The sequence below is a fragment of the Acomys russatus genome, chromosome 16, assembly GCF_903995435.1.
Source record: "Acomys russatus chromosome 16, mAcoRus1.1, whole genome shotgun sequence".
NCBI lineage: Eukaryota > Metazoa > Chordata > Mammalia > Rodentia > Muridae > Acomys > Acomys russatus.
This window is the reverse complement of record NC_067152.1, coordinates 45,520,791-45,547,296: the sequence shown is the minus strand read 5'-3', so window position 1 is coordinate 45,547,296 and position 26,506 is coordinate 45,520,791. Positions and strand designations below refer to the sequence as shown.

At 50.7% G+C, this 26,506-nt stretch overlaps 1 protein-coding gene and 1 non-coding gene across 2 annotated transcripts in view; one reads left to right on the top strand and one right to left on the bottom strand.

Annotated features, from left to right (window-relative positions):
• The window catches only part of Rptor (regulatory associated protein of MTOR complex 1), a 298,025-nt gene that overhangs the window by 56,869 nt on the left and 214,650 nt on the right, over nucleotides 1–26,506 (bottom strand). The window contains exon 13 of the mRNA XM_051159180.1: nucleotides 25,273–25,383. Within this exon, the coding sequence (XP_051015137.1) occupies nucleotides 25,273–25,383 (111 nt within the window). The remainder of the gene's footprint in view (nucleotides 1–25,272; nucleotides 25,384–26,506) is intronic.
• On the top strand, nucleotides 16,001–16,189 carry LOC127200920 (U2 spliceosomal RNA). Its single transcript, XR_007832136.1, has one exon. It is a non-coding gene; the product is annotated as a U2 spliceosomal RNA (small nuclear RNA).

Here is a 26,506-nt window from a genome sequence, read left to right as displayed (position 1 = left end):
CATCTTTAGTTTATTATTTTTATGTATAAGAATGTTTTGATTGCATGATTGATTATACATATGTAAGAATGTGAAACACATGTGTGCTTGGTGCCTGAGGAGGGTAGAAGAGGGTACGAATGCCCTGGGACTAGAGGACAGATGGTTGTGAGCCACCATGTAGGTACTGGGTCCTCTGCAAGAGCAAGTGCTCCTAACCACTGAGCCAACTCTCTAGAGCCAACTCTCTAGAGCCAGAAATGAAGAAATTTTAAAGAAACACTTGTAAACTGGGCATGGTGGGGGTATACCTTTAATCCCAGCACTTGGGAGGCAGAGGCAGGTGGATCTCTGTGAGTTCGAGGCCAGCCTGGTCTACAAAGTGAGTCCAGGACAGCCAGGGCTACATAGAGAAACCCTGTCTCAGGGGGAAAAAAGGTACCAGACAGAGGGATCACTGTGTTCCAGAGACTTCATACAGACCACTTTACATGCTGAGACTAAAAGCCAGATGGGCCAATAGAGGGTGGGACAGACGCTTGACTGGTTCTGCTTAGATGTGTAAATCTTTTGCCTTCTATTTAAACTTTAATCTCACTTCTGGATCCTGAAGATGGAATGAGATGGGGGTGGGGGTGGGTGTTTCTCTGTATCTTTTTGTTTCTCTTCACAGTGTGGCCATACTGAATACACCTTTTTCTTTCAACTTTTAATGTTTTTTTTTTTTTTTTTTTGGAGGAGTGTTTGAGGCAGGGTTTCCCTGTGTATCCTTGGCTGTCCTGAAATTTGAGCTGTAGACCAGGCTGGCCTCGAACTCACAGAGGTCCGTCTACCTCTCCCTCCCAAGTGCTGGGATCAAAGGCGTGCGGCACTGGCTTTCTGAGGGTGGGTGGCTGGACCTGACGTGGGGCACAGGTCATAACCCCAAAGTTTGAGCACACTGTCAAGCTCCCCCCTGGCAATCCCGACCATGCAGGAGCCCCACCCTCCTCAGTTCTCTCTCATGCTCCTGGTGTCGTTTAGAGTCTAGTCCTCTCAGGTTCATAGTCAGCTCCCTCACCTGCCCTCCCCTCTTCCTGTCAGGCTCCTTCCTCTTGCTGTCCACGAAAGGATGCTTGGCAGTACTGCTGTTTCTGTGAAGTTCTAAGGATTTTGTCTGGATTCATGCCATAGAATACTTTAATGGGAGCCCCTAGACACCCTCACCCTTAAGTGAAGAAAGAGCTCTAGGATTCGAGGTCTAATCGAAGCACTAAGAAGCCCCCAGAGACGCAGCCTTTCTAACTTGCTGACTCCTTGCTGTGACCACTATGCCATCTGTGTGGTCACTGCGTGCCACATACAGGAGGCCCTGCCTGTGCAGTCACTGGTTGTAGCCTAGTGACAGAGTCAGTCAAGCCCTGCTTTTAACTGCTGAGGGAGACAGCTGAGCAGACAGTTGTGCTATGCAATGATACATGTGCTGGCAACATCTAAGAAGTCACAGGGAGCTGGAAGGTAGGGAGGGGTATGCCTTCTGGAGGACAACAGCGCAGAATTAAGGAGAAAGACAGAGATAAGGATGGGAAGAAGGAAACACAGGCCAGTCCTAGAACATAGGGTGGGAAGAGGCAGGTGACCAGGGGCGAGGAAGCACTGAAAGCCAGCAGCTGCGCACAAGAGACAGTGCAGCCCGACTGCAGGCCCACAGTCAGCTGCACTGTTAACAGTGGCCACTAGCTATCTAGAGCTTACAGGAGACAGAGAGCCTCTCTAACATGTGGCAGCCTCCTATGGCCTGGGGTCCTACTACATACAAAGGTCATGTGCCGAGCAGTAGCATTTATCCTTCTCTGCATCTGACTGCAGTGTAGCCAGTTGCCTGAGCCTCATGATGCTGCTGCCATGACGACCCGCCACCATGGACTGTGCCGTTGAACTCGGAGTGCAAATAAATCCTTTCTTCCATAAGTTGCCTTTGTCAAGTACTTTACCACAGCAATGAAAACAAACAAGTCCAGGCTCGCTGTGGCTGAGAGCAGAGGTGGGGGCCATGTGTAACACAGACAGAACAGAAACAGTGCAGAGACGTGAGGAAAGCACTGAAGGGATGGAAGGGCAGGGGTGTTTACCACCCACGTCACTCCCTGAAGAGGTGGGTCACACAGACAGGAGTGCGACACACTAGAGACGGAGACACAGGCAGATCCATTCAGGAAGAAGGTGAACACAGGAGTGAGATCAGAGCTGATGTCAGTCACATAGGTCCTGGTCATACAAGCTCCTCAAGGTGAATAGAGGAGAGACTGAGGCCTTGGCCCAGCTGGGAAAGAAGGCTGTTGATGGCCTCTGCTCTGCCGCTGGCCCTACCTCCCACTAGGCTGCTTGATTTGGGGGCATACTTGAAAGTCTGGTTCTTCATGAACTCAGAAGTTGAGGGTGATGTTGTGGGAGGTGGCAGGAGGAGGAAAGGAAAGATGGAATGGTTCAATCTCAGGCTCTCACAACTCGGCTTGAGTGGCACAAAGATGGAATAGTCTAGAGAGTCATGTGACCCATGAATGAAGGGCACTGTGGGGACAGACACCAAGGCCTTCTGGGACCAGCACTCAGGGTGACGTGCCTACCACCTTCTCAACAGCTCCAAAAAGCTCTGCTCTAAGCTCAGAGACCCTCTAAGAACCCAGCCTGGGCCTTGAGAACTGAGATGAGAAAGAGGAATGGCACACCCTGCCTAAGGACCCCCCCCTAACTTTCCAGAGCAGCCTGGTCCTGAGCCCTTCGCAGAGGCAGGCGGCCATCGCATGGACTCTCAGCGTGAACACCCCTCAACACCCTCCTTTTGTCAGGGTCCAGAAGAATGCCTCACAGTGGTACGGTGATGATGAGCCGGCACATGGGGCGAACGCTGCCCTGGCTCTGCGAGGTGTATTTAGACAGGACGGAGACGGCAGGCTTTGAGGCCAGCTTCTGCTCACCCAGCCACACGTATCATACAGTCCCGGCTTTAGTCGAGGCAGCTAACAAACAACTGGAAGCCTCAACCTGTCATGAAGGCCTGGCCCCCCGAGCCACGGACCCCCTATGTCTGCCTCAGCAGAGGCCACGCTGTGGCTCAGGAGGAAAGACACCTTTCTTTGTTTTCAAACTGGAGCCCTGACAAGTCAAATCAAAGCCCACACGTTTACAGGGAGCTCCTGAAGCACAGCTCATCTGAGAGTAATGAACTGTCATTAATTCATATCCTACTAATTCCACGTCTGAGCCTCCCAAGTCAGAAGATCTGAAAGGATCACTTTAATACGCCTTCAAAAGCAGAGTCTGCTGATTATGAGGCATATATTAAAAGATTTCTGTTTTGATAAGCTTGTCACACTGCTGGCAAGCAGCCGTTATGGCTGCTCTCCACACATGATGCTCACAGGTGCCATGTGTATGTTGGCTGCACTGCATGCAGAGCGCCCCTCCCCCAGCAGCTCCACTTGCTCTGTGTGTGTCCTAGGCCAGCAGCCTCACTGAGCTGGAAAGGAAGCACGGCTGCAGCCCAGCAGAGCTGGAAACCAGTGACAGACAGGTCCTGCTCTGTGATGGAGGAGGGGCACCAAGCCCAGCCCAGACTCTGCTAAGCAGTGCTTTCCAGGGTCAGGAGCAATGACGAAATAAATAAGGCTAGAGTGAGAAGGAAGGAAGAAGGGAAGGCTGGAAAATGGGGCTTTCTTGGTGGACCGTCTCTGCCACAATGAAACCCAGTCCACGCCTCATTCAGGATTCCAGGAGACCAGAGAGAGGAGAGGAAGGTGAGGAGAGGGCAAAGGTGAATACGCTCCAAAGCGGGCTGTGGACCAGCCGTGTGAGTAAACCTCCCTTCTCCAGGGCCTGGCTCTTACTTTTTCTTTCAAAAAATTTTATTGTTACATGATGCAGGATAGAAAGACAAGGAGAATTGGGAAGGGGAAAGGGGCACTGGCTGAAGTCTCTGCCAGCTGAAAATCAAGAACTCTGTGGGGGCTGGAGAGATGGTTCAGTGGTTAAAGCACTGTCTGCTCTTCCAGAGGTTCTGAGTTAAATTCCCAGCAACTACATGGTTGCTCACAACCATCCATAATCAGATCTGGTGCTCTCTTCTGGCCTGCAGGCCTAATGCAGGCAGAGCATTGTATACGTAATAAATAAATAAACAAATAAATCTAAAAAAACAAAACAAACAAACAAAACCTCTGTGTGGCTCGCATTTGCTGTTCAGGTTGCTGACACAGGACCATATTCCTGTTAAGAGAGACATTTGTAGGAAGGTTAAAATAGGAGAAGGTGCTGCTGGAGGCTGAGCATTATGTGGACTTCTCCCTCTCAGCTGGAAATCCCATTTATAACCAAAGCTCCATCTTTACCCTCTTGGGTGGCCTTGTGACCTAAGGCTTTATTTTGTCAGACTGAAATCCTGTCCAAGGCCCCTGGAGCCATGTACTGTCTCATTTATCAGAACCCAAGCAAAGCAAAGGAGGCTTCTCAGCGAGCCTCTGAGCGGGGACTTGGCCACTGCTGAGACACTAGGCAGGACTCTGTAAGCCCTCAGGCGCGCTGCATTACTTTCCTGAGTGCCTTTCTGCATATCTAAGTGCTTAAATACATGTTGAAATGCCTTCCTAATAAGCCTAGCTCTGTTTCACACTGTAATCCTTTTTCTGTGGCCAAGTCAGGGACTGGCTCTTGCTGAGTGGAAGTCCCTTTAGCTGCAGAGTTGGGCTGTCTCTTGCTGTTTCAAGCCAATCTATGGCGTAGTGTAAAGATCTGATCCCGCACCCTTACTTTTCTCATGGGCAGCTCCTTGCCCCTTTTACAGTCCCTAATATTATCTCTGTAGGTGCCCATAGCACTGTGGACTTAACCAGCCTCACTGTGCACTTAGGAAAAACAGCAACCCCACACTGTCAATAGCCATTTGCATCAACTTTTGTAAAGATTTATTTTATGAATGGTGTTCGTCCCATGCATGTGTGAGCACATGTGTGCAGTGTCTGAGAAGGCCAGAAGAGGGCGTCAGACCCCCGCAGCTGAAGTTACAGATGGTGGTGAGTTGCCATGAGTTCTAGGAACTGAACTCATAAAAGCAACAGGTGCTCAAAATCACACGCCTCTTCATTAGCTCCTGTTGCACTCGGTTTGGCCACTTGCTAACTGAATTGTTGGTAGGGTTTTTGTGTTTGTGGGAGCCCTTATGCATAAGGGAACCCATTTTTCTTTTTACTTGTTGCATAGTTTTAAATACTTCCCTACATAAAATTTATTTATAGTCAAATAAATTTCTTTTCAAAGGCATTTAAATTTGGAATTGTGGTTTAAAAAGTGCACTCAGCCCAAGTTAACATAGAATTTACCTGATTTCTCTTTTAATGTTTTTATGGTTTTATTTTTACTTAAAGAAGCTAGTTCTTTAAATCCTATTGTTCAAAGTGCATAATTAATCTCTGTCAGTCAGCTTTCTGTCTCTGTGATAAAATACCTTATACACTCAACTTAAAAGAAGGAAAGTGAAAGAAAAAAAGGAAGAAAAAGTGGGCTGGGTGTGGTGGCAGGAGGTTCTCTGTGAGTTCAAGGCCAGTTTGGTCTATATATGGAGTTCCAGGCCATCCAGGGCTGTATAGAAGGACCTTGTTTCAAAGAACAAAACGAGTTCTTCTTGCTATATGCAGTTTATTGTATATATGTGTAATACTATAAATGTATATGTAAAAAAAGAAAAATAAAAGGAAACAAAACAAAAGTGTTGTTCTAGATGATGGTGTTGGTGTCTGGCTGGCCTGCTGCCTTTGAGCCTACAGTGAGGCTTTACCTCAGCGTGAGGAAGACGTGCTGGAAGATGCAGGAGGAAGGAGGATGGAGCTTCCATTACACGGCCTAAGAGCTCCCAGCTGCCCTACCTCTTACGGTCTCAAAGCACTTTTGCTCGGCCCGGCCTTGCCCAGCGGCTTTGGGAGCCACTCACCATCTAAACTACAGCTGCCTCCTGGCTTTTCTACCCACACAGCTGAAGAGCTGCACACCTGAGGAGCTACCACTGTCATTCGCAGCATCCACCGGGAACCGCTTCTGTAATGCCCACCGGTGCACGTGTCTGTGAGGCCTGGTCCACGCCGCTCCTCATTACTGCTGCGTCACAGCTAACTGGTGTCTACGACAGGATCTCCATCACTCTTCCGCCTAGCCAGGATTCCCTGCCTCTTCCCACTTATTTCTCCACATGAAACCGAGACTGTGTTTGTCTAGCTCCAGAAAAAAAAGCCCACTGGTAATTTTACTAGGATTATATTAAGGTTATAAATTAAGAGGGAACACTGACATGCTTATGACACAGAACCCTTCTGTAAGAGAGCAGGGTATGTTTTTATTAGCTCAAGTTGATTTTATGTCTCTCAGGAATGTTTTAAGGTGTTGTTTGTGGCAGCCTTCCCTATCTCAAGTTAAATTATTCCTGGATTTACGACCCTACCACCAACAGGCGGCTCGCCCTGTCTAATCTCCCAGCTGTTGTCTCCTTGACTTCTGTGTTAAACTCCTACCTCACAAAGTTCCTTTATTAGTATTAATGGACCCTTTGGGCTTCCCAGACCCAAACCTACCCCACTATACACAGAAGCGGGGCTGGAAGTCACTTGCTTCCTAGAATCGAGTTCAGTGCCTTGAATGGCTTCTGTTACATAGGCCTTGCCCTGTGCCTGAGGGTCCCACAGAGCACTGTCACACAGGCCCCGGCCTGGCACTGAGGCCACATTCCTCCTTCCTGCTGCGCAGCCCTGGCTGGCCTGGAACTCACTACGCAGCCCAGGCTGGCCTCAAACTCAGGGTTTGCCTCCTTCTCCCTCTTGAGTGCTGGGATGAAAGGTGTGCCCAGCTTCTTTCTTACTATTGTGTGCATATATGATGCATGTGTGGGCGACCATGCCACGGCACGCCTGTGGAGGTCAGGGGCCGGCTCTTGGTCCTCCCACTGCACCTTTATGTAGGGTTCAGGGTTAAGCGCAGGTTGAGGCTTGTGAAAGAAGCCCTTTACCCACCAGCCTTGATACCAACATTAGTCACGGCTGGTGCCGTTAGCCTGAGGCGATCGGAGGTGACTCCTGCGTCCTCTTGAAGGAGGACATTCATCTTGTCCTTCTCCCATTAGAGACCCCAGCTTGCTGTTCCAGTCCCCACTGCAGCTCAGCTAGAAAGGCCTCCTGCAGCTTTGTCTGGGGCTATTCAGCCTCCCCAGCTGGGGAGGGGCACTGGTGCGGCCTGGTGCAGACCAGAAAGCTCCTTTCTGCACAGACCCCGACAGCACACAGCGTGGGGCTGGCCACCTGTACTTCTACTTTCCTGGCTACACTAGCAGGACAATTAATCCGTGTCGTGAGTTGTTGCGGCCCTGAGGTAGCACACCCTGACCACTTGAGGCTTGTGACACGTGCCGCTCATGATGTATGCCTGCACTGGGGGGAACTTCCCATGAGGATCATGCACAGCGCTCGGTGCCTTCCCACAGTGTTCTAGCCTTGCTGACGGCCTTGCACAAAGCAAAGGTTTCTGCAGACATGTGTCCCTAACACTGCCCTTCCCTTCACTGGTTTTCTGCAGACTACAACCTATACTCCAGCCATACCGTACCCTCAAAGCAATGTAATCACATGAAGGAGGTGGCAGGGAGAGAAGACATTTATTCAGTTTTCCTGTGAGCATGTTCCTGACTCTTGTCCACCAGTTGTGACTGTCACAGTGGCAGCGAGGATGACGTCTCCATTCTGTCCCATCAGACCTAAGAGATGCCCCCATGAAGGTAGCTTCCAGGAAGAAATGTGGCTTCACTACAGAGAAGGGAGACTAGAAAAACTCAGAAGTATAAAACTAAATCCATCCCAAACAGATTTATAAGATGCCTGATGGTTTGAAAATGAGGCTTCTGGCCGGTGCTGCCACTGGGGGGAGGTCACAGAAGCCTCAGGAGGTAGAGCCCTGAGGAGGAGGAGGAGGAGGAGGAGGAGGAGGAGGAAGAGGAGGAGGAGGAGGGGAGGAGGGGAGGAGGGGGAGGAGGAGGAGGAAGTATATCTTTGGGTGGGCTTTGAGTTTATAGCCTTTCCAGCTCTGGTTTTTGTTCTCTGGTCCATATCCATGGCTGATGATGTGACCTTGGCCTCAGCCTCTGGTACTGGGCTCCTCCCCCCTCCCTCTCTAAGGGCTCACTCCTGAACTGCAAGGCAAGGTAAGCTCCTTCTCCCCTAAGTCACTTTTGGCCTTGGCATTTAATCAAGCAACAGAAAAGTAACTAATACAATGTCTAAATAAATAATGAACCTCGCTCCCCACTACTCACACAGATCCACATTCGGGTCCTAAACAGAGCAGAAGTGTCTAAAGAAACTAAACAGTGTTTGCAGCAAATCCCAGCATGTCCCCAAACTGCTGTCCCGAGCACAGCAAAGCTGGGGAGGGGAGTGGTGACTCTGGAGGGAGAAGGCCGCTAACACACAGCAGGGCACATGTGACAGGCACTCATCTGTCTTCCACCTCCAGTCTGTCACTACCCAGCTGAGTCCTGAGGCAAACATGCTGCAGGAGCTGTGTAGGCCTGGGGACACGCCCCATGCTGCCATGGCCACCAGAGGGTTGTGCAGGCCTGGGGACAAGCCCCATGCTGCCATGGCCACCAGAGGGGCGGTGGACTGAGGGAGAAATTCTGAGGTGAGATGGGTGGCTGGATGGTGTAGTTAAGGCACCAACAAGGGACTCAGTGGTGATAAATGTCCACTAAGATGCCTCAGACAGAGAAGACTATCATCTCAGGTTTCTGTAAAGCTTAGCAGACAGGAAGCACAGGTTTCTGGACACAAGAGTGGGCTCAGGTGGAGCGTGCCCGCCTTCCTCCCAGGGCAGCCCCTGCAGTGGCCAGCAGAACCAGTGTGGAAGTTCCGGTGCCCGAGCCTGGGACCTGAGGCACAAGCAACAGTGAGAAGGCTGGCCTTGAACTCTCTTTCAGCTGCGCTCTGCCCATGTGAAGGGCGAATGTGAACTGTGGGGACAGGGAGAAGTGAGGCTGAGGACCTGACCAAACTTCCTCAGAGAAAAATAGGTTTGCAGAGGAAACAGCACACACTGGGAGACTGTAAAGGACTCACAGGCCAGAGAGGCAGAAGGAAGAAAATCCCACCTCGTCCCCAGCTGTCTTCCCATGGAAGCCCTTCCTGAGGACAAGACCGTATGCACACAGTGTAAGCCTCTGTATGTCTGACTTTGGACTATGCCATCAGTTCCAACTCACAGTGTTTCCCCACATTCTCTGACACTGTGCCCTTGACGTTCCCCAGTGGTGCTATAAATAAAACTTTATTAACTGTAATTTGGAAGGTCTGCCTGAATTGCACATTAATTCTGTCTATGAAAAAACCCTCAATTAGCTGGAACCCAGCTTACACCAGTCCTTAATTAACTGCCTCCCTCCCTTATTCTTGTTAATTAGCAGAGAGACAGATGATAACAACACTTGGGGAACTTATTAAAACCAAGCAGGCATGTCCTCTCTCACAAGTGGATCATAGCTTCAAATTTTTAGGGTTGTGTGTTTAATCTGGAGTGTCAGGAAGACAGAAAAGACCCACAAGATGGAGCGGGAGCAGACCCTTAGGGTCAGGGACGTAGAACACATATGCTGTAACAGTGCAGGAATACCAACCCAACACTAACCCTGACCTGACCTGACATTCACCTCAGGCCTCTGTGCACATGTGCCCTCCTACAAAGAGGGCATTTCCTTCCATACTCACAAATCCCTTCCCACTGCTCACTATGCTCATGTGCTGTGTGTTATGGCCTCTGGCTTTGGTCTAGGGTCAGGTCCAGGGCAGCGTTAGGTCACCTTGCAGCATCAGTTTAATAAAGGACAGCAAGTCACGACACAGACCTAAAACCCAGGGCACGTGCATACTGTGAAGCTATCACCGCCACCAAGGCTAAATCTAGCTTCTCACATGTTCCTGCCCCTTCCCTCACCTGGCCCCAAGTAGCTGAGCTGCCTCCCTTGACTACAGACAAGCTCATGCCTTCTGCAGTTTTAAACACATGGAGCCACATAGTACACACAGATCTAGTACCTGCATCTTTTAAGCAGAACGTTTATGTTGGTGTGTGTGTGTGAGACAGCGTGTGTGTTTGTGTGTGAGAGGGAGTGAGTTTTAATTTCCAGTTAGCACGTCTGGGGAAGTTGACTTACTCATCTGCCAAGTGTCCAGTTTCAAACTACTAGAACAGAGCTTGGTGTGGTGACCTCCTCCTGTGTGTCCAGTATGTGAGAGGCTGATGACAGAAGCAGTCTCAACGTCAGCTCCCTCTCCAAGAAGCTGCTACAGATGTTAAGATGTAAGTCTGTGTGACAAGCAGGAACTGAGTGGAGCTGCTGGACATGGACACTTGGTGCCAAGCCTGACAGCTTGAGGGCAACTTTGATCCCTAGAACCAACATGATAGAACCAATGCCTGCAAGCTGACCTCTGACCTTATCTTGAAAAGGTTTTGTTGCATGCTCACCTGTGGCCTGTCTGCTCATGCTCACGTTGTCTGCTGACAGAAGACACTTCGCCTTCATCAAGACCACGCATGAAGTTACGCTGTGGTCTTGTATGAAAACAACACCAACACAACACCAACCCCGTCAGCTGTATCAGTGGTCAGTTCTCTTTCCCTGACGCATCCTTCCAGAAGTCTTACAGTACTGAGTTTTACACTTGAACTAGGCTCCATTCTAATGTAATTTTTTTTTTGGTTTTTTTCGAGACAGGGTTTCTCTATGTAGCCCTGGCTGTCCTGGACCCGCTTTGTAGGCCAGGCTGGCCTCGAACTCACAGCGATCCACCTGCCTCTGCCTCCCGAGTGCTGGGATTATAGGCGTGCGCCACCACGCCTGGCTCTGATATAATTTTTAATATGGTTCACTTTTTGTCACGTGGATATCCAACTGTCCCACCTGTTCAGTGGAGGAGACAAGCTGTTTTCCTGAGCCTTTGTTGAAATTGATTCTCTGCCTCATGTGTGTGGGTGTACTTACCCACTTTATTCCATCCCATAACAGTCACTCTGATGTCACATTAGGTTTTGTTTTTCTTTGTAACAGCCCTGGCTGTCCTAGACCCACTTTATAGACCTGGCTGGCCTCAAACTCAAGAGATGCGCCTGCTCTGCCTTCCGAGTGCTGGGATTAAAGGTGTGCACCACCGTGCCTAGCTGTCATGTTAGGTTTTGTAATCTATACATTTAGAGTAAGCCTTGAATTTGAGTTGAACTTTATAGACTCGAATTTATAGAAATATAGAAGCTTTGTTTGATTTCAAGATTGTTTTGGTCATTGTGGGTCCTCTGCCCATTTCCATATGAATTTTGGACTCAAGGTCCTAGACACAGTCTGTTTCCTGTTGACTCAGATGTTTCCTAATTCCTTTCAGTAGCATTTGCAGTATTCAGATGTATAGATCTTTTATTAGAATTTGCTTTTATTTCATGTTTATGAATCTGTGACATCTTTATTTTAATTTCAACTTCTAATTGTTGATTAATGATATTAAGATATAAATTCATTTTTCTGTATATTGCTCTTATAACTAACAAACTTAGTAATATTTTCGTATGTTCTGCAGAGGTTTAAAAAATAGATTCATAGCCAGTGTGGTGGTGTACGCCTTTAATCCCAGCACTCAGGAGGCAGAGGTAGGTGGATCACTTTGAGTTCAAGGCCAGCCTGGACTATAGAGCGAGTCCAGGGCAGCCAAGGCTACACAGAAAAACCATGCCTCAAAAAACCAAAACCAAAACCAAACCAAACCAACCAAACAAAAAAGATTCAGGGCTGGAGAGATGGCTCAGAGGTTAAGACCACTGGCTGCTCTTCCAAAGGTCCTGAGTTCAATTCCCAGCAACCACATGGTGGCTCACTGCCATCTGTAGTGAGATCTGGCGGCCTCTTCTGGCGGGCAGGCGCACATGCAGGCAGAATGTTGTACACATAATAAATACATCTTTAAAAGAATTCAACCAGATTATCACACGCTGTTAGATCACAAAACAACACTTATCTTCCCTTGTTCAACTCAGGCGTCTTTTTCTCTGTCTTGCTTTGTACAATTGACAATTTCTAGTGCAAGACTGAAGGCAAGCAGTGAAGACAGGCGCCCTGGCCCTGTCTCTGAGTTCAGCATTGGTCTGTCATTGTGATGGGCCACAGTGGGTGTAAATGTCAAAGTCAAGAAGGTTCCCCTCCATTACTAGTTTTTTGTTCTTTTCTCTTTTATAATCTTCTCTATTTAATTTTGTTTTGTTGCTTTTGTTTTTCAAGACAGGATTTCGCTGTGTAGCTTTGCTGTCCTGGAAATTGTTCTGTAGACAAGGCTGGCCTAGAACTCAAGAGATCTGCCTGACTCGGCTTCCAGAGTGGATCAAAGGTGTACACCACCACAGCCCAGGTAAAAATTTAAATTACTTATTTATGTGTATATATGTGCCTGTGTCCTTGGAGGCCAGAGGAGGGCGTCCTATCTGCTAGGAGCTGGAGTTATAGATGCTAATGAGCTACCTGCTATAGGTGCTGGAAACCAATTGAAAGTTGTTCAGATTATACGGCTTTTTCTTCTTTTGTTAATATGGTTAGTACGTTTAATGGTTGTCTTAGTTTAATCTATCTCTGTGATAGAACACCCTGACAAAGAGATTTAAGGGAGAGATTTCGTTTGGCTTACAGCTGCAGGCCACAGTCCATCACTGTGGGGAGGCCCAGGCGGGAACTGGAGCGGCAGTCGCAGGTGGGAGCAGCATGCCGCATCTTACCCCCAGCGCCTGTCCTCATCCTTACACAGTTCAGGACCAAGGCAATCCCCCAGCACGCCACAGCCAGCCTGCTGCCGATGGCCCTCACCGGGACTCTTCCTAGCTGACTCTAGAGCAGTGGCTCTCACTGTCTGACGCTGTGACCCTTTAATACAGTTCCCCAAGCTGTGGTGATCCGCAACCATCATAGCACTTCGCTGCTACTTCCTGTCTGGAATACAGGACACCTGATACGCAACTCCCAAAGGGGCCCTGACCCACAGGCTGGGAGCCACTGTTCCAGATGGTCAGGCTGGCAAGTAAAACGCACTTTCACAGCTTTAAAAACCCTGACAATCCTGAAAGAAAACCTACTGAGGCAGGATGTATTATTTATTTATTAGAGAGTGAGAGAGAGAGAGAGAGATTGATTTTGATTGTGTGTGACTTATGTGTGTGGCAGTGAATGTGGAGGCAGGGCCGACATCAGGTGTCCTCCTTGGTTTCCCACTGAGCCTGGTTGCACCGCTCCCCTGCTCCCATGTCCCCAGTGCTGAAGTAGGATGGCCCTCGCCCCTGCTCTCATGTCCCCAGTGCTGAAGTAGGATGGCCCTCGCCCCTGCTCCCATGTCCTCTGTGCTGAAGTAGGATGGCCCTCGCCCCTGCTCCCATGTCCTCTGTGCTGAAGTAGGATGGCCCTCGCCCCTGCTCCCATGTCCCCAGTGCTGAAGTAGGATGCCCCTAGCCCCTGCTCCCATGTCCCCAGTGCTGAAGTAGGATGGCCCTCGCCCCTGCTCCCATGTCCCCAGTGCTGAAGTAGGATGGCCCTCGCCCCTGCTCCCATGTCCTCAGTGCTGAAGTAGGATGGCCCTCGCCCCTGCTCCCATGTCCCCAGTGCTGATGTAGGATGGCCCTCGCCCCTGCTCCCATGTCCCAGTGCTGAAGTAGGATGCCCTCGCCCCTGCTCCCATGTCCCAGTGCTGAAGTAGGATGGCCCTCGCCCCTGCTCTCATGTCCCCAGTGCTGAAGTAGGATGGCCCTCGCCCCTGCTCTCATGTCCCCAGTGCTGAAGTAGGATGCCCCTCGCCCCTGCTCTCATGTCCCCAGTGCTGAAGTAGGATGGCCCTCGCCCCTGCTCTCATGTCCTCAGTGCTGATGTAGGATGGCCCTCGCCCCTGCTCCATGTCCCAGTGCTGAAGTAGGATGCCCCTCGCCCCTGCTCCCATGTCCTCAGTGCTGAAGTAGGATGCCCTCGCCCCTGCTCTCATGTCCCAGTGCTGAAGTAGGATGGCCCTCGCCCCTGCTCCCATGTCCCCAGTGCTGAAGTAGGATGGCCCTCGCCCCTGCTCTCCATGTCCCAGTGCTGAAGTAGGATGGCCCTCGCCCCTGCTCTCATGTCCCCAGTGCTGATGTAGGATGGCCCTCGCCCCTGCTCTCATGTCCCCAGTGCTGAAGTAGGATGGCCCTCGCCCCTGCTCTCATGTCCCCAGTGCTGAAGTAGGATGGCCCTCGCCCCTGCTCCCATGTCCTCTGTGCTGATGTAGGATGGCCCTCGCCCCTGCTCCCATGTCCCCAGTGCTGAAGTAGGATGGCCCTCGCCCCTGCTCTCATGTCCTCAGTGCTGATGTAGGATGGCCCTCGCCCCTGCTCCCATGTCCCCAGTGCTGAAGTAGGATGGCCCTCGCCCCTGCTCCCATGTCCCCAGTGCTGAAGTAGGATGGCCCTCGCCCCTGCTCTCATGTCCCCAGTGCTGAAGTAGGATGGCCCTCGCCCCTGCTCCCATGTCCCCAGTGCTGAAGTAGGATGGCCCTCGCCCCTGCTCTCATGTCCTCAGTGCTGAAGTAGGATGGCCCTCGCCCCTGCTCCCATGTCCCCAGTGCTGAAGTAGGATGGCCCTCGCCCCTGCTCCCATGTCCTCAGTGCTGAAGTAGGATGGCCCTCGCCCCTGCTCCCATGTCCTCAGTGCTGAAGTAGGATGCCCCTCGCCCCTGCTCCCATGTCCCCAGTGCTGAAGTAGGATGGCCCTCGCCCCTGCTCCCATGTCCCCAGTGCTGAAGTAGGATGCCCTCGCCCCTGCTCCCATGTCCCCAGTGCTGAAGTAGGATGGCCCTCGCCCCTGCTCCCATGTCCTCAGTGCTGAAGTAGGATGGCCCTCGCCCCTGCTCCCATGTCCTCAGTGCTGAAGTAGGATGGCCCTCGCCCCTGCTCCTGTGCCACATCCTCCCGCTCTCACGGTTAGCACTGCAGCACCTGAGCTGTACCGGCCTGCGCACTGAGGCTCTTGTGAGGTTCTCTAATCTCTGTGTGCTCCTGAGGTCTACAGTGTCTTGTGTTTGCTTGTCTGGTTTTGTTTTGGTATCAGAGTGTTACTTATCTCGTGGAGCAATACAGAAAGGGCTATACTGATACCATATGTGTCTTCCTAATTCTCCATGGAAACCATCTGGACTTGTGGTGTTCCCTGATACAGAGCTACTAAGATCAGCTGTTTCTTCTTCAGCAAGTCTTCTGTGTCAGTCAGGAACAAGCCTGTCTGTCAAGGTCACTCACAATATTTACCTCTCATCCTTTTAGAACCGTCAGCGGTATCACCTGCTGTTCCAGATTCCAGAACCTTCTTTCTGTGTTTGCTTCCCAATCTGAGTGATGTTCCTTACCTCCAGCAATGTGTCTGGAGAACCAGCCCTTAGCACTGATTCTCCACAGGGTGGCCACGTTTCCTTGTACTGCCTCTTTCTCCGTCCCCACTCTCCCACTCTCCTGTGCTCTTCTTCCACTAACACCCTAGGTGGGAACTGAGGCCGGAATCTGAGCTTCCCCCTCCTAATGCACGCACTTAGGGCCGCAGCACGGCTTCGCTGTGCTCCAAAGACTAGTTGGTTTTCATTTAATGGGGAAAATTTTGTTTTTGGTTTCTCTTGTGCAGCCCTCGTTGTCCTGGTCTTGGTTTTTTGTTTTTGTTTGTTTTTTTTTTTGAGACAGGGTTTCTCTGTGTAGCCTTGGCTGTCCTGGACTTGCTTTATAGACCAGGCTGGCCTCGAACTCACAGAGATCCACCTGCCTCTGCCTCCCGAGTGCTGGGATTAAAGAAGTGTGCCACTGTGCCTGGGGGGGGAAAAAAATCAAACTTGCTCTTTTTGAGGCCTGATCTATGTAGTGCGTGCCATGCCAGGTAGGACTACCTTAGTGAGACCCAGAAAAGAAAAGAAAAGAAAAAAATAAAGCTATTTCTTGACCTTTTGGCTAAGATCAAGTGTACTCTCTGTTCTCATCAGTTGCTCTAATATGTCCTCTATCCAAAGACAACGTACTAAGTAAAGGGATTTTTGGAGTCAGGAGTTGGAGTGGGGGCTTGTTCTGTCCACTCTACATGTCAGTCTGGTACTGCAGTACCTCCAGGAATAGTGCACCAAAAAAGAGTTCCTCTTTGAAAAGCTTATTAAAATTGTATTTCATAGTTATAATTACATGTGTATTATATTAAATTATAAATGCTATTTATAATTATAATACATATTACACATTTATCTTACACATTCTGTACTTTGATGATTACTTGGGGCCTGGAGAGACGGCTTAATCAGCAGAGTACTTGCTGCACCCACGCAAGGATCTGGGCATGGCACGGTGCAAGTGCAATCCCAGAATGCACAGGAGAGGGCAGAGACCGGAGGATCCTGAAGGTTTGCTGGCCAGCTAGCATAGCCAATCGGCAAGTTTCAGGTTTAGTGAGAGTTGACAGTGATTGGAAAAAACCACACCTGCCAGGCGGTGGTGGCGCACGCCTTTAATCCCAGGACTCAGGAGGCAGAGGCAGGTGGATCTCTGTGAGTTCGAGGCCAGCCTGGTCTACAAAACAAGTCTAGGACAGCCAAGGTACAGAGAGAAACCTTGTCTCAAAAAATCCAAAAAGGAAAAAAAAAAAAAAAAAGAAAAGAAAAGAAAAGAAAAAAACCACACCTAATGTTGACATCTGGCCTCTACATGCATGTACACACAAGCACACATATGAACACATACACACACAGACACTGATACAGAGTGCCATCCCACCCACAGCTGTAGAGCACACTGCATGATTTAATGTCTTTAACTGGCTGTAATGTGTGCAGTGTGACATCTGATCTCCATTGGCTGCTTTCTTCCTTCTACTTATTCTGCTCATCATCAAGGCACGCGACTCTCCATCAGGGAGCTACACTCCTACCTGACGTGTTCTCCCCACAGCCTCCTCTGCACCACACAGAACCGACTGCGGCCCTGCCCAGCAGCCTTCTTTGGCTTCATGGTAGCCTGGCATACCCTCTCCTAGCTGTTACCTTTAACCCACGTGTCTTTTTATTGAAAAAAAATTATATTTTTTGTAGGCCGCCACAGAGCTTTTTCTTACTTTTTACTTAATTGGACAACCCCTCCTGCATTAGTTACTTTTCTTATTGCTTTGATGTGAAAAAGCCTAAGGGAGAAAGGGTTATCTGGCTGGCCGGGACAGTCCATCACGGTGTGTGTGTGTGTGTGTGTGTGTGTGTGTGAGTGTGTGTGTGAGAGTGTGTGTGTGTGTGTTGCTTGGATCAAAGGAAAGAAAGGCCAGCTGCCTTTTCTCTCCCCCTCACTAGAGCACACTGCAGCCAACATTAAGGGCAGGTCTTTCTTTCCCAGTCAATCCTTTCTAGAAATATCTAGAAGATATAGTCAAAGGTGTCCCTCGCTGCAGTCCTAGGTGCTTCCTTTGCTGCTGTTTGAGGAGGCCCTACATGTCCTGAACAGTGTGAAGACAGAGACCTACCCGCCTCTGCCTTCCACATGCTGGGCTAACCCTGTCCCCACCCCTGGCTCTAGGTGACTCTTGACCCAACTGAGCGACAGTCAAGTTCAGGCGTCTAGCCACACTCTTCTCCTCTACCGCGGTGTAAGCCTGCGCGTGTCTTAGTTACTGACCTAGCACAGTTCAGACACTCGGCTTTCCCCCAATTTCTGGCTCTTCTCTTGCCTTCCTTCCACTGCACTAGGACGTGTGCATGAGATTGTCTTCTGTGGTCTGCTGTGCTGGGCAGTTTCATGTCAACTTGATAGGAGCTAAAGTTATCTGAGAGGAGGGAACCTCAATTAAGAAAACGACTCCAGCCGGGCGCGCGCCTTTAGTCCCAGCACTCGGGAGGCAGAGGCAGGTAGATCCCTGTGAGTTCGAGGCCAGCCTGGTCTACAATGCGAGTCCAGGACAGCTAAGGCTACAGAGAAGCCCTGTCTCGAAAAACAAAACAAAAGAAAAACAAAAACAAGAAAGAAAGAACAAGAAAGAAAGAAAGAAAGAAAAGAAAGAAAGAAAGAAAGAAAGAAAGAAAGAAAGAAAGAAAGAAAAGGCCTCTATAAGACAGGTCTGTAGACGAGCCTGTAGGGCGTTTTCTTAATTAGTGACTGATGGGAGAGGACCCAGCCTATTGCGGGTGGTGCCTTCCCAGTTCTATAAGAAAGCAGGCTGAAGGCTGGAGAGATGGCTCAGAGGTTAAGAGCACTGGCTGCTCTTCCAGAGGTCCTGAGTTCAATTCCCAGCAACCACATGGTGGCTCACAACCATCTATAATGAGATCTGGTGCCCTCTTCTGGACTTTAGGTTTACATGCAGACAAAGCATTCATATACATAAATAGTTTTTACAAAAAGAGAGAGAAAAAGAAAGCAGGCTAAGCAAGCCACAGGAGCAAGGCAGTGAGCAGCACCCTCCATGGCCTGCCTGAGTTCCTGCCCTGCCCTCCTTCAGCGATGCACAAAGCGGCAGACATGCAAGCCAATCACTCTCCAATTTCCCTTTCGGTCATGGACGAGTCATCAGAGCCACAGTAATCCTGACTAAGACAGCTGTCATCAATTCCTGTGGTGTCCTAAGGGTTATCTGTTTCTTTTTTGGGGGGTGCTGGAAATGGAACCCAGGGCCTTGTCCCCTGGACAAACCCTGTTCGACACTGTTAACAGTCCACACGCAGGGGACACAGGCCACCTTAAAGTGTAAGAGCCAAGTAAGTGGATTCCTTTCCACCTGTCTCCTCCCACCACACGCAGACCGGAGTCTCCTTCCTTCTGCTGTACCCCCGGACACACTTGGTATTAATGTTCACACAATCACCTTCCTCAGGAGATCTCAGTGTCGGGGGAAGACGACCCAGACATCCACACAGCACTCACCCAGGAGCCCTCACTGCCATCACGACTCAGCGAGACACCTGGGGGCTTCTCGGTGTGCCTGACATTTCTAGGCTGCTTCCATCCTTGAGACAGTGTTTTTTTCAGATGTTGTTGCGTGGCCAGCTTTTTCCATTCTCACAACTTGGCTATGAAGTCTGCTGTGGTCCTAAACTTTGCCCACCTGTTGCTTTTTCTTATTGGCTGTGCTGTTGTAGCCGTTTGGTCATAAGTGGTTGGTGCAGTCTTCCTCACACTGTGTGTGGCTGGGGTGTGCTGAGCTTCCTGGATCTGAGATTTACAGTTTTCATTGAAACTGAAAAAATGTAGTCATTCCTTCTTCAAATATAGCTATGTCCCTCACAGGGAAAACGCAACAGGTGGTACCTTCTGCAGTTGCTGCGTGGCTCCATGATACTCCTCAAATTTCCAGAACACTCCTTTCTCATGTAATCTCATTAGTACTTTCTCCTGTGAGGCTGAACTCACTGTTGACTGCCTGATGTGTTTTCGTTTCTAGACATTTGTCTGGTGACTTTTCTGATGGTGTGCAGCATACGTCTACCTCAGCTCTACCGTCCTTGTCTGCCATCTGTGACAGCTTTGAACAGATTTCCACAGATCGATTTTCTTCTCATTATAGGTCTTATTTCCTGGTTTGTCACCTGCCTGGTCATTTGACAACAGTGACAAAGTAGAATAACAAGGCACAGGGAGGGACTCTACAGAGAGCTGACGCTGCGGCAAGGCGCTGCAGAGGCACCGTGCCCAGGGCGGTGCTGTAATGTGCGCTGCCCCTCAGCCAGAGGGCAACTAATTCTTTACACCCTTCCACACTGTCCTGCTTCTCTTTTGCCCACATCCCCCCAAGGCTTCTCCTGTGTGTCTGCGTGTGCAGACACACGGCTTCCATGTGCATGTGGGAGGCTAGAAGCAGGTGTCTGATCCCTTGGGGCTGGAGGTACAGGTGGTTGGAAACTTCTTGGCATGGGTGCTGCATTCATCTCAGGTCTAAACCCATCTTAAGGGCTGGATGGCTCTTGCCCTATGCTTGGGTCCTCCAAGACCCTATAGGAGAGTGGCACACAGTGTTCCTCAGGCAACTGGGAGAGAACCCTATAAGCTTTTAGCAGAGTCTAGCCTGAGTGGGCATTACTCTTCTCAGACCGCTGCAGCACGGCAGAAAACTGCGTACCTGTAGCACGGCAAGGCGGAGCGCTGGCAACAGGCTTGTCTGTATCCACAGGGTGCCACATCTGAGTAGTGCTATGTGTTGTAGACCACAAGGCATCTAATCTCTACACTATTATGTACTAATGGACCACAGGTCACTTCCTCTGTAGCGTGCTGTGCACTATGGACCCTCACAGTGGCAAACTTGGAATGACATGGGGCACTCTGAGCTTGGTAGAGAGCATGTGCCACTCGAGCAGGGAGGCCTGGTGTGAGGAGGGGAGGAGAGGCTGCTTAAATACACGTGGAATTTTTTTGTCTCTGGGAATTATGGCCAAAGTCAGAAAAGAGGAAATGAGGCTCAGCTTCAACAGGAAACCTTTCAGAATGTCTCCCAGCAGCATGACTGCTGTTAAATAACAGGGTGCAACAAGCTGGTTGGGAAATTGACTCACAGGATGATGGTCCTGTGCCTGCAGGCAGTCACTACAACACTGCAGGCAAGGGCATTTCCAGCTGAGCACCACAGCACACCTTTTCCCACAGAGCCTTCCGCGTGGGGCACTGTGAGTCACGGCTGTGTCTGCTCTCAGAACAGCTGTGCTCACAGCTGCCTGCAGCCCCAGGGTGCAAGGAACCAGTGTGTCTAGGAGAGAAACATTCTCCACCTACTGGAACATGGCGGCCAACTGAAATGTCAGTGACCATAATCATGGTGAAGCCCTGTTAGGAAACGCCACTGGCTTTTCTGACTCCTAACATTTCAAATGCAGCTATACCTATCTTTAGGCACAAAAATACTGAATCCAAACCAAAGCAACAGACAAATAAAAACGCACTCCAAACTGATAACCATGATAACGACACTGGCTCACTGTGCTCAGGCAGCACTAGCAGAAGCTGATAACCATGATAACGACACTGGCTCACTGTGCTCAGGCAGCACTAGCATGCTCCATGTCCCACTCAGAGTCTGAACAAAGGCCTGAAGCTTGGCACCCACAGTCCCAGACTCGGTGGCCATTTCTGCCTTGCGCGTGTGCTCTGCCTTTGCTGCATGGCAGACTCCAGGAGCCTTTCCATGTGGCTTCACAGCCAATTCTAAGCGCACTGATATAGAGGATGAAAATAATGGGGTAGAAGAAAAGCCATTTAAAAATGAGTTCCTGGGAAAAGCCTTTTGTTTATGTACGTTGGTCTTTCAGTCAGTCTGAATAAAGGTACAACAGAAATGGCCAAAAGGTATGGCCCCTGTGAGCCATGAAAGCAAGCTTCCGGTTCATCAAGAACGGAGCTCAGCAACACAGGTAAGCTGGTCCCTGAGGGACCCTGTTACACTGAAATTAGCAAAAGGGCTTTCCAGGTCATGGCCCTGCTGGTTACATTTTCGCTGCTGGAGGTGGAGAGCCCAGACACATTGGCAGAATGTTCAGAGAGGCCAGTGACAGCCCAGAGAGTGAGAGAGGGTGCTGGGACAAGCGGGGGAAGCTTCACCTCTGTCCTTTTCTCTATATCCAATGCTGTGGCCATGTTACTTAACAGATTACATGGTGGAACATCTGATTGTTACAGGGTATAAGGAGCAGCCAGGTGAGTGAGGCCAGAACATCAAGTTCATCCCCAGACGAGCCGAGGCAGGAGGAGTGTTCCAGCAGGAAGACTCAAAATGCAGGAGCTGCCTAGGATGTGTACAGAATGGCAACTGTTCAGCATGCACTAGGGTCCTGCTGGGCTGAAGCCATTAAAACCAGAGAGCTGTGATTAGAGGCGACACACCAGGCTGGCCGATGCTCTATAGAGACAGCCCAAGAGACTACAGGGACCTCACCAGGCAGGTCAGGAAGCAAACGTCAATAAAGGTGACAGGCAATGGAGGTGGCACCATGGTAATAGTGACTGTGATTTCCAGATGGAAAACTCCCTCATACAGCCTGCACCACACGGAAGCTGTCCGTGGGCACTTATTCAGGGAGCTGAGTGTCAGGCCCAGCACAGTGCGCGCTGAGAGGGGAGGTGAAGGAGGCAGGCGCTGAGCAGGTGCTCAGGGATCTGTAGTGAGAAAGGTCAGAGCAGAGTGTGGGCTGAGGCAGTGAGGAAAGAAAGGGACTGTGCAGTGGCACACTGGCAGGACAGACAGTGGCACACTATGGGATGTGGCACCTATAGTCTCCAGGCTGGTGTCTGAGGAAAGGGGAACAAAGAATATGGCGTAACAAGGTCCAGGGTCCAGGGCGAACAAGTGACAGTCCTGTAGACATGGCACAGTGACAGAGCACAAAGAGGAGCCCAGGTCTCAACTTTGGTGACCAGGAATGAAAAGCCCCCTGGGGACAGGCTGAGGATGTGGCTCAGTGGGCAAAATGCTCACCCGCCATGCACGAGATGCAGGTTCCACCCCAGCACTGCCCACAGCCACACTCCACCACTGCCCACAGCCATACTCCACCACGGCCCACAGCCACACTCCACCACTGCCCACAGCCACACTCCACCACGGCCCACAGCCACACTCCACCACTGCCCACAGCCATACTCCACCACGGCCCACAGCCACACTCCACCACTGCCCACAGCCACACTCCACTACGGCCCACAGCCACACTCCACTACGGCCCACAGCCACACTCCACCATGGCCCACAGCCACACTCCACCACGGCCCACAGCCACACTCCACCACTGCCCACAGCCACACTCCACCACTGCCCACAGCCACACTCCACCACGGCCCACAGCCACACTCCACCACGGCCCACAGCCACACTCCACCACGGCCCACAGCCACACTCCACCACGGCCCACAGCCACACTCCACCACGGCCCACAGCCACACTCCACCACTGCCCACAGCCACACTCCACCACTGCCCACAGCCACACTCCACCACTGCCCACAGCCACACTCCACTACGGCCCACAGCCACACTCCACTACGGCCCACAGCAACACTCCACCACTGCCCACAGTGACATTCCCAGCACGTGGGAGATTGGGCGAAGGAGGGTCAGGAATAAAAGCTGTCCACGACCACCTACTCTGCTCTCCACGCCTCACAGGAAAGGCAGTACCTGTAGCACTAAACCAGGGCCTTTCCCAGACTTGCAGTGACTTAGTCCTCCTGCTCACAGTCAGACCAGAGCCAGCACAGGCCTCCCCTCTGCTGCGCACAGTCAGAAACATGACCCCGTCACTCCTGTATTTTCTTCTCAATCATTTCATGAGGGTGATGTGGGAACATGGACTCTTCCTACACACTGCTTGTGTACTGCTGTACACATGTGCACACCTATGACGACGTGACCAGGAGCCAGGTGAAGCCCTTAAATACAGCGTTTCATGTTGTGCTAATCCTCAACCAGAAAATTATTTTGTTGGTACTTCATAACTGTAATTTTGCTACTTTATGGAGCATAATATAAATATGTGATATTCAAGATATCTGATATGCGACCCTGTGAAAGACTTCTTTGATCCCAAATTCTAGACTGTCTCAAAAGCAAGCAGATAAGCAATGTTAGTGACTGCTGATGGTGCCCTCTTCACACACACCCCGCCCCCGCCAGCTCTGTACGCAGCCTGACCACAGGTCAGTTCCATCTGCCCTGAGCCTGCTGTCCACACCTGCACCCAAGCATCTCACAGGCTATGACCACTAGCTTGGCCAAATCCTGACCGCTCACAGCAGCCCATCTGTGCCACACAGAGTCCCCACAGCTCCCCTCCTCAGAGAACCTTCTTCCCTTCCACCCACTCCTGTGAGCTACTTCACATTGGGCCCATTTCAGAAAGCAGAGGTTACTTCTTAGGCTACGCACAGCCAACGGCTTTACCCCCTGCCCTCTTCACACTACTTTACCCCTGGCCTCTTCACACTACTTTACCCCCTGCCCTCTTCACACTACTTTACCCCCTGTCCTCTTCACACTTCTTTACCACTGCCCTCTTCACACTACTTTACCCCCTGCCCTCTTCACACTACTTTACCCCTGGCCTCTTCACACTACTTTACCCCCTGCCCTCTTCACACTACTTTACCCCTGCCCTCTTCACACTACTTTACCCCTGCCCTCTTCACACTACTTTACTCCCTGCCCTCTTCACACTACTTTACCCCTGCCCTCTTCACACTACTTTACCCCCTGCCCTCTTCACACTACTTTACCCCCTGCCCTCTTCACACTACTTTACCCCTGCCCTCTTCACACTACTGTGGATCTTACTCCTGTGCCTTGTTTGAAGTGTCAGCCCAGCCCACCCCTGTCATGATGGCACACCTGCAGCCCCACTCATGCCTCACTGGGCTGACTTCACTTTTTGTCATCTTTATTTCCAGTGTTTCCTGCTCCTATAAGGAGTGACTCTGGCCCCACAATGAGGTTTTATTTATATTTTTAAAAAGCTCTCTGCGCCTGTATCCCCTAGGGACAATGAGCCTTCTAAGGTCAAGGACAGTTAGCCTTTTTGTCTCCTACAGACCTTAGCACAAAGCTCTGAGTACAGGTACCACTGATCTCTGTGGAGGACACAAATGGCTGCAGAGCCAGATGTGAGGGGCTGTGCATAATACAACCGGAAAGTGCTGGGGCTGGGAAGTCCCCTAAAGAAGGTCCATTAAGGTCCGCCCAGGGCTACAGACAGCATGGGTAAAGACAGGACAGGTGGTAGGCTCCAGGAGCAGTGCTAGCGTGTTCAGGAACAGGGAAAAAATAGTGTGGTGGGACAGAGCTATGAGGGGGAGGTAGGATGCTGCCATTGTCAGGAACACAGAGAACAGCCTTAAGAATGATCAGGGTGTAGTCAGGGTGCAGGTGCCAGGGGACACACAGGGGACCCAGGGGACACACAGGGGACACAGAAGTGACACACAGGGGACAGACATGTGACCTGGCAGCTGGCAGAGACTAGGCTGGTTTGGTCACCAGAGATGGATGTTGGAGGAGTTTTACTCAGTTCTGTAAGACAGAAGGCCTGGGAAGGATGGCAGCACAGACTGCAGGCACACAGTGTTGGAAGGGCAGGGAAACATAAGAGCAGCCGCCACACTAAAACCTCTGAGGGGGCTGTCACTGTCAGGTGGGGTGAGGCCTGCTCAGGACCACAGGCAGAGAGAGCATGGCTTCCTACCCTTGCAGATGACGGAGGTTACTCACACTGTCCACAGCGAGGATTTTGGCCCAGATGAAGACAAGGAGCGGCCGCAGCTCTCGGGCGGAGCTCTGAAGCAGCTTCAGCACGTAGGGGAAGATGCCCACCGACAGGGCCTGGAGGTAAAGAGTCGGCACAGCCATGAGGCCCTCCCCTGGTGCCCGCTTGTCGCATGTCACTCCTCAAGCTGCCAGCATCACTGGCCTTCCTCTACAGGGCCAAGCTGGATGGACCATTGTTGGAATCTTTTGCCCAATTTTAGACTTTTCTCTTTCCTCCTTCAGGTTATTCTTCCTACTTCTAGGCTTCCCCTCCTCCTTCAATGCTAGCCTGGAAATGATCACTCATTGTTGATAACATCTAATTAATAAAAATGGGAAGAGTGCTAACCGGCTCATCCCATAGCACCCTGCAGCAGACTGTTTATAATGTGAAATAAGCAATTCATATGAAATTTCTATTGTTCCATCAGTACTGGTCTAAACTTCATTTATTTAATTTATTGTAAAGTGTGTGTGTGTGTGTGTGTGTATGTGTGTATACATCTTATATGCTGGGAACACTTGTGTGTGTATAGGAAGGCAAGCAGAGGTTGACTTGGGGTTTTCCTCTACCACCTCACCCTGTTTTCTGATGGTCTTGTACTAAACCTGGGGCTTGCTGATTTGGCCGCTAATGATTCTCAGGGATCCATTTACCTGCCTCTGCCTCCCCCAATGCGTCCCCTAGACGCAGGCCACGGCACCAAATGCTATGTACGCGCTGTGGACCTGAACTCAGGCTCCTGACCCACTAATCCTTCTTTTTAGTCCCTGTCTTAACCCTTTACTTGCAAATGGAGGCAAACAAGCTATCCATACTGCAGCTGGCAGAGGGCTCGCAGCCCCTTCAGTCTGCAGTGCTCTCCCTGCCATTTCCATGTCCTTACGGCTTCTCTGCTGGGAACATGGATCACTGCTTGGTTCTACTTCTGCCTGCAGAATGAGGACCCAGAAGAACAGTTCAGAAGTGTGCCTAGATCCCAGTGTGTGAGGGTACAGGCTTCCTAGGAGGAAAAGAGCATGGAAGGCACACACCACCCTGCCTGGGGCTCCTGACTGGGAAGTCTGACCCAGATGGGACAATGACAAAAGCCCCAGAGAGACAGAGGGGAGCCCAGATGACGTGAGTGGAGTTCACAGATGATCCCACTGAGGCTAACCTCTGCCGCCCTTCCCCCAGGTAAGGCTGATGGCACGC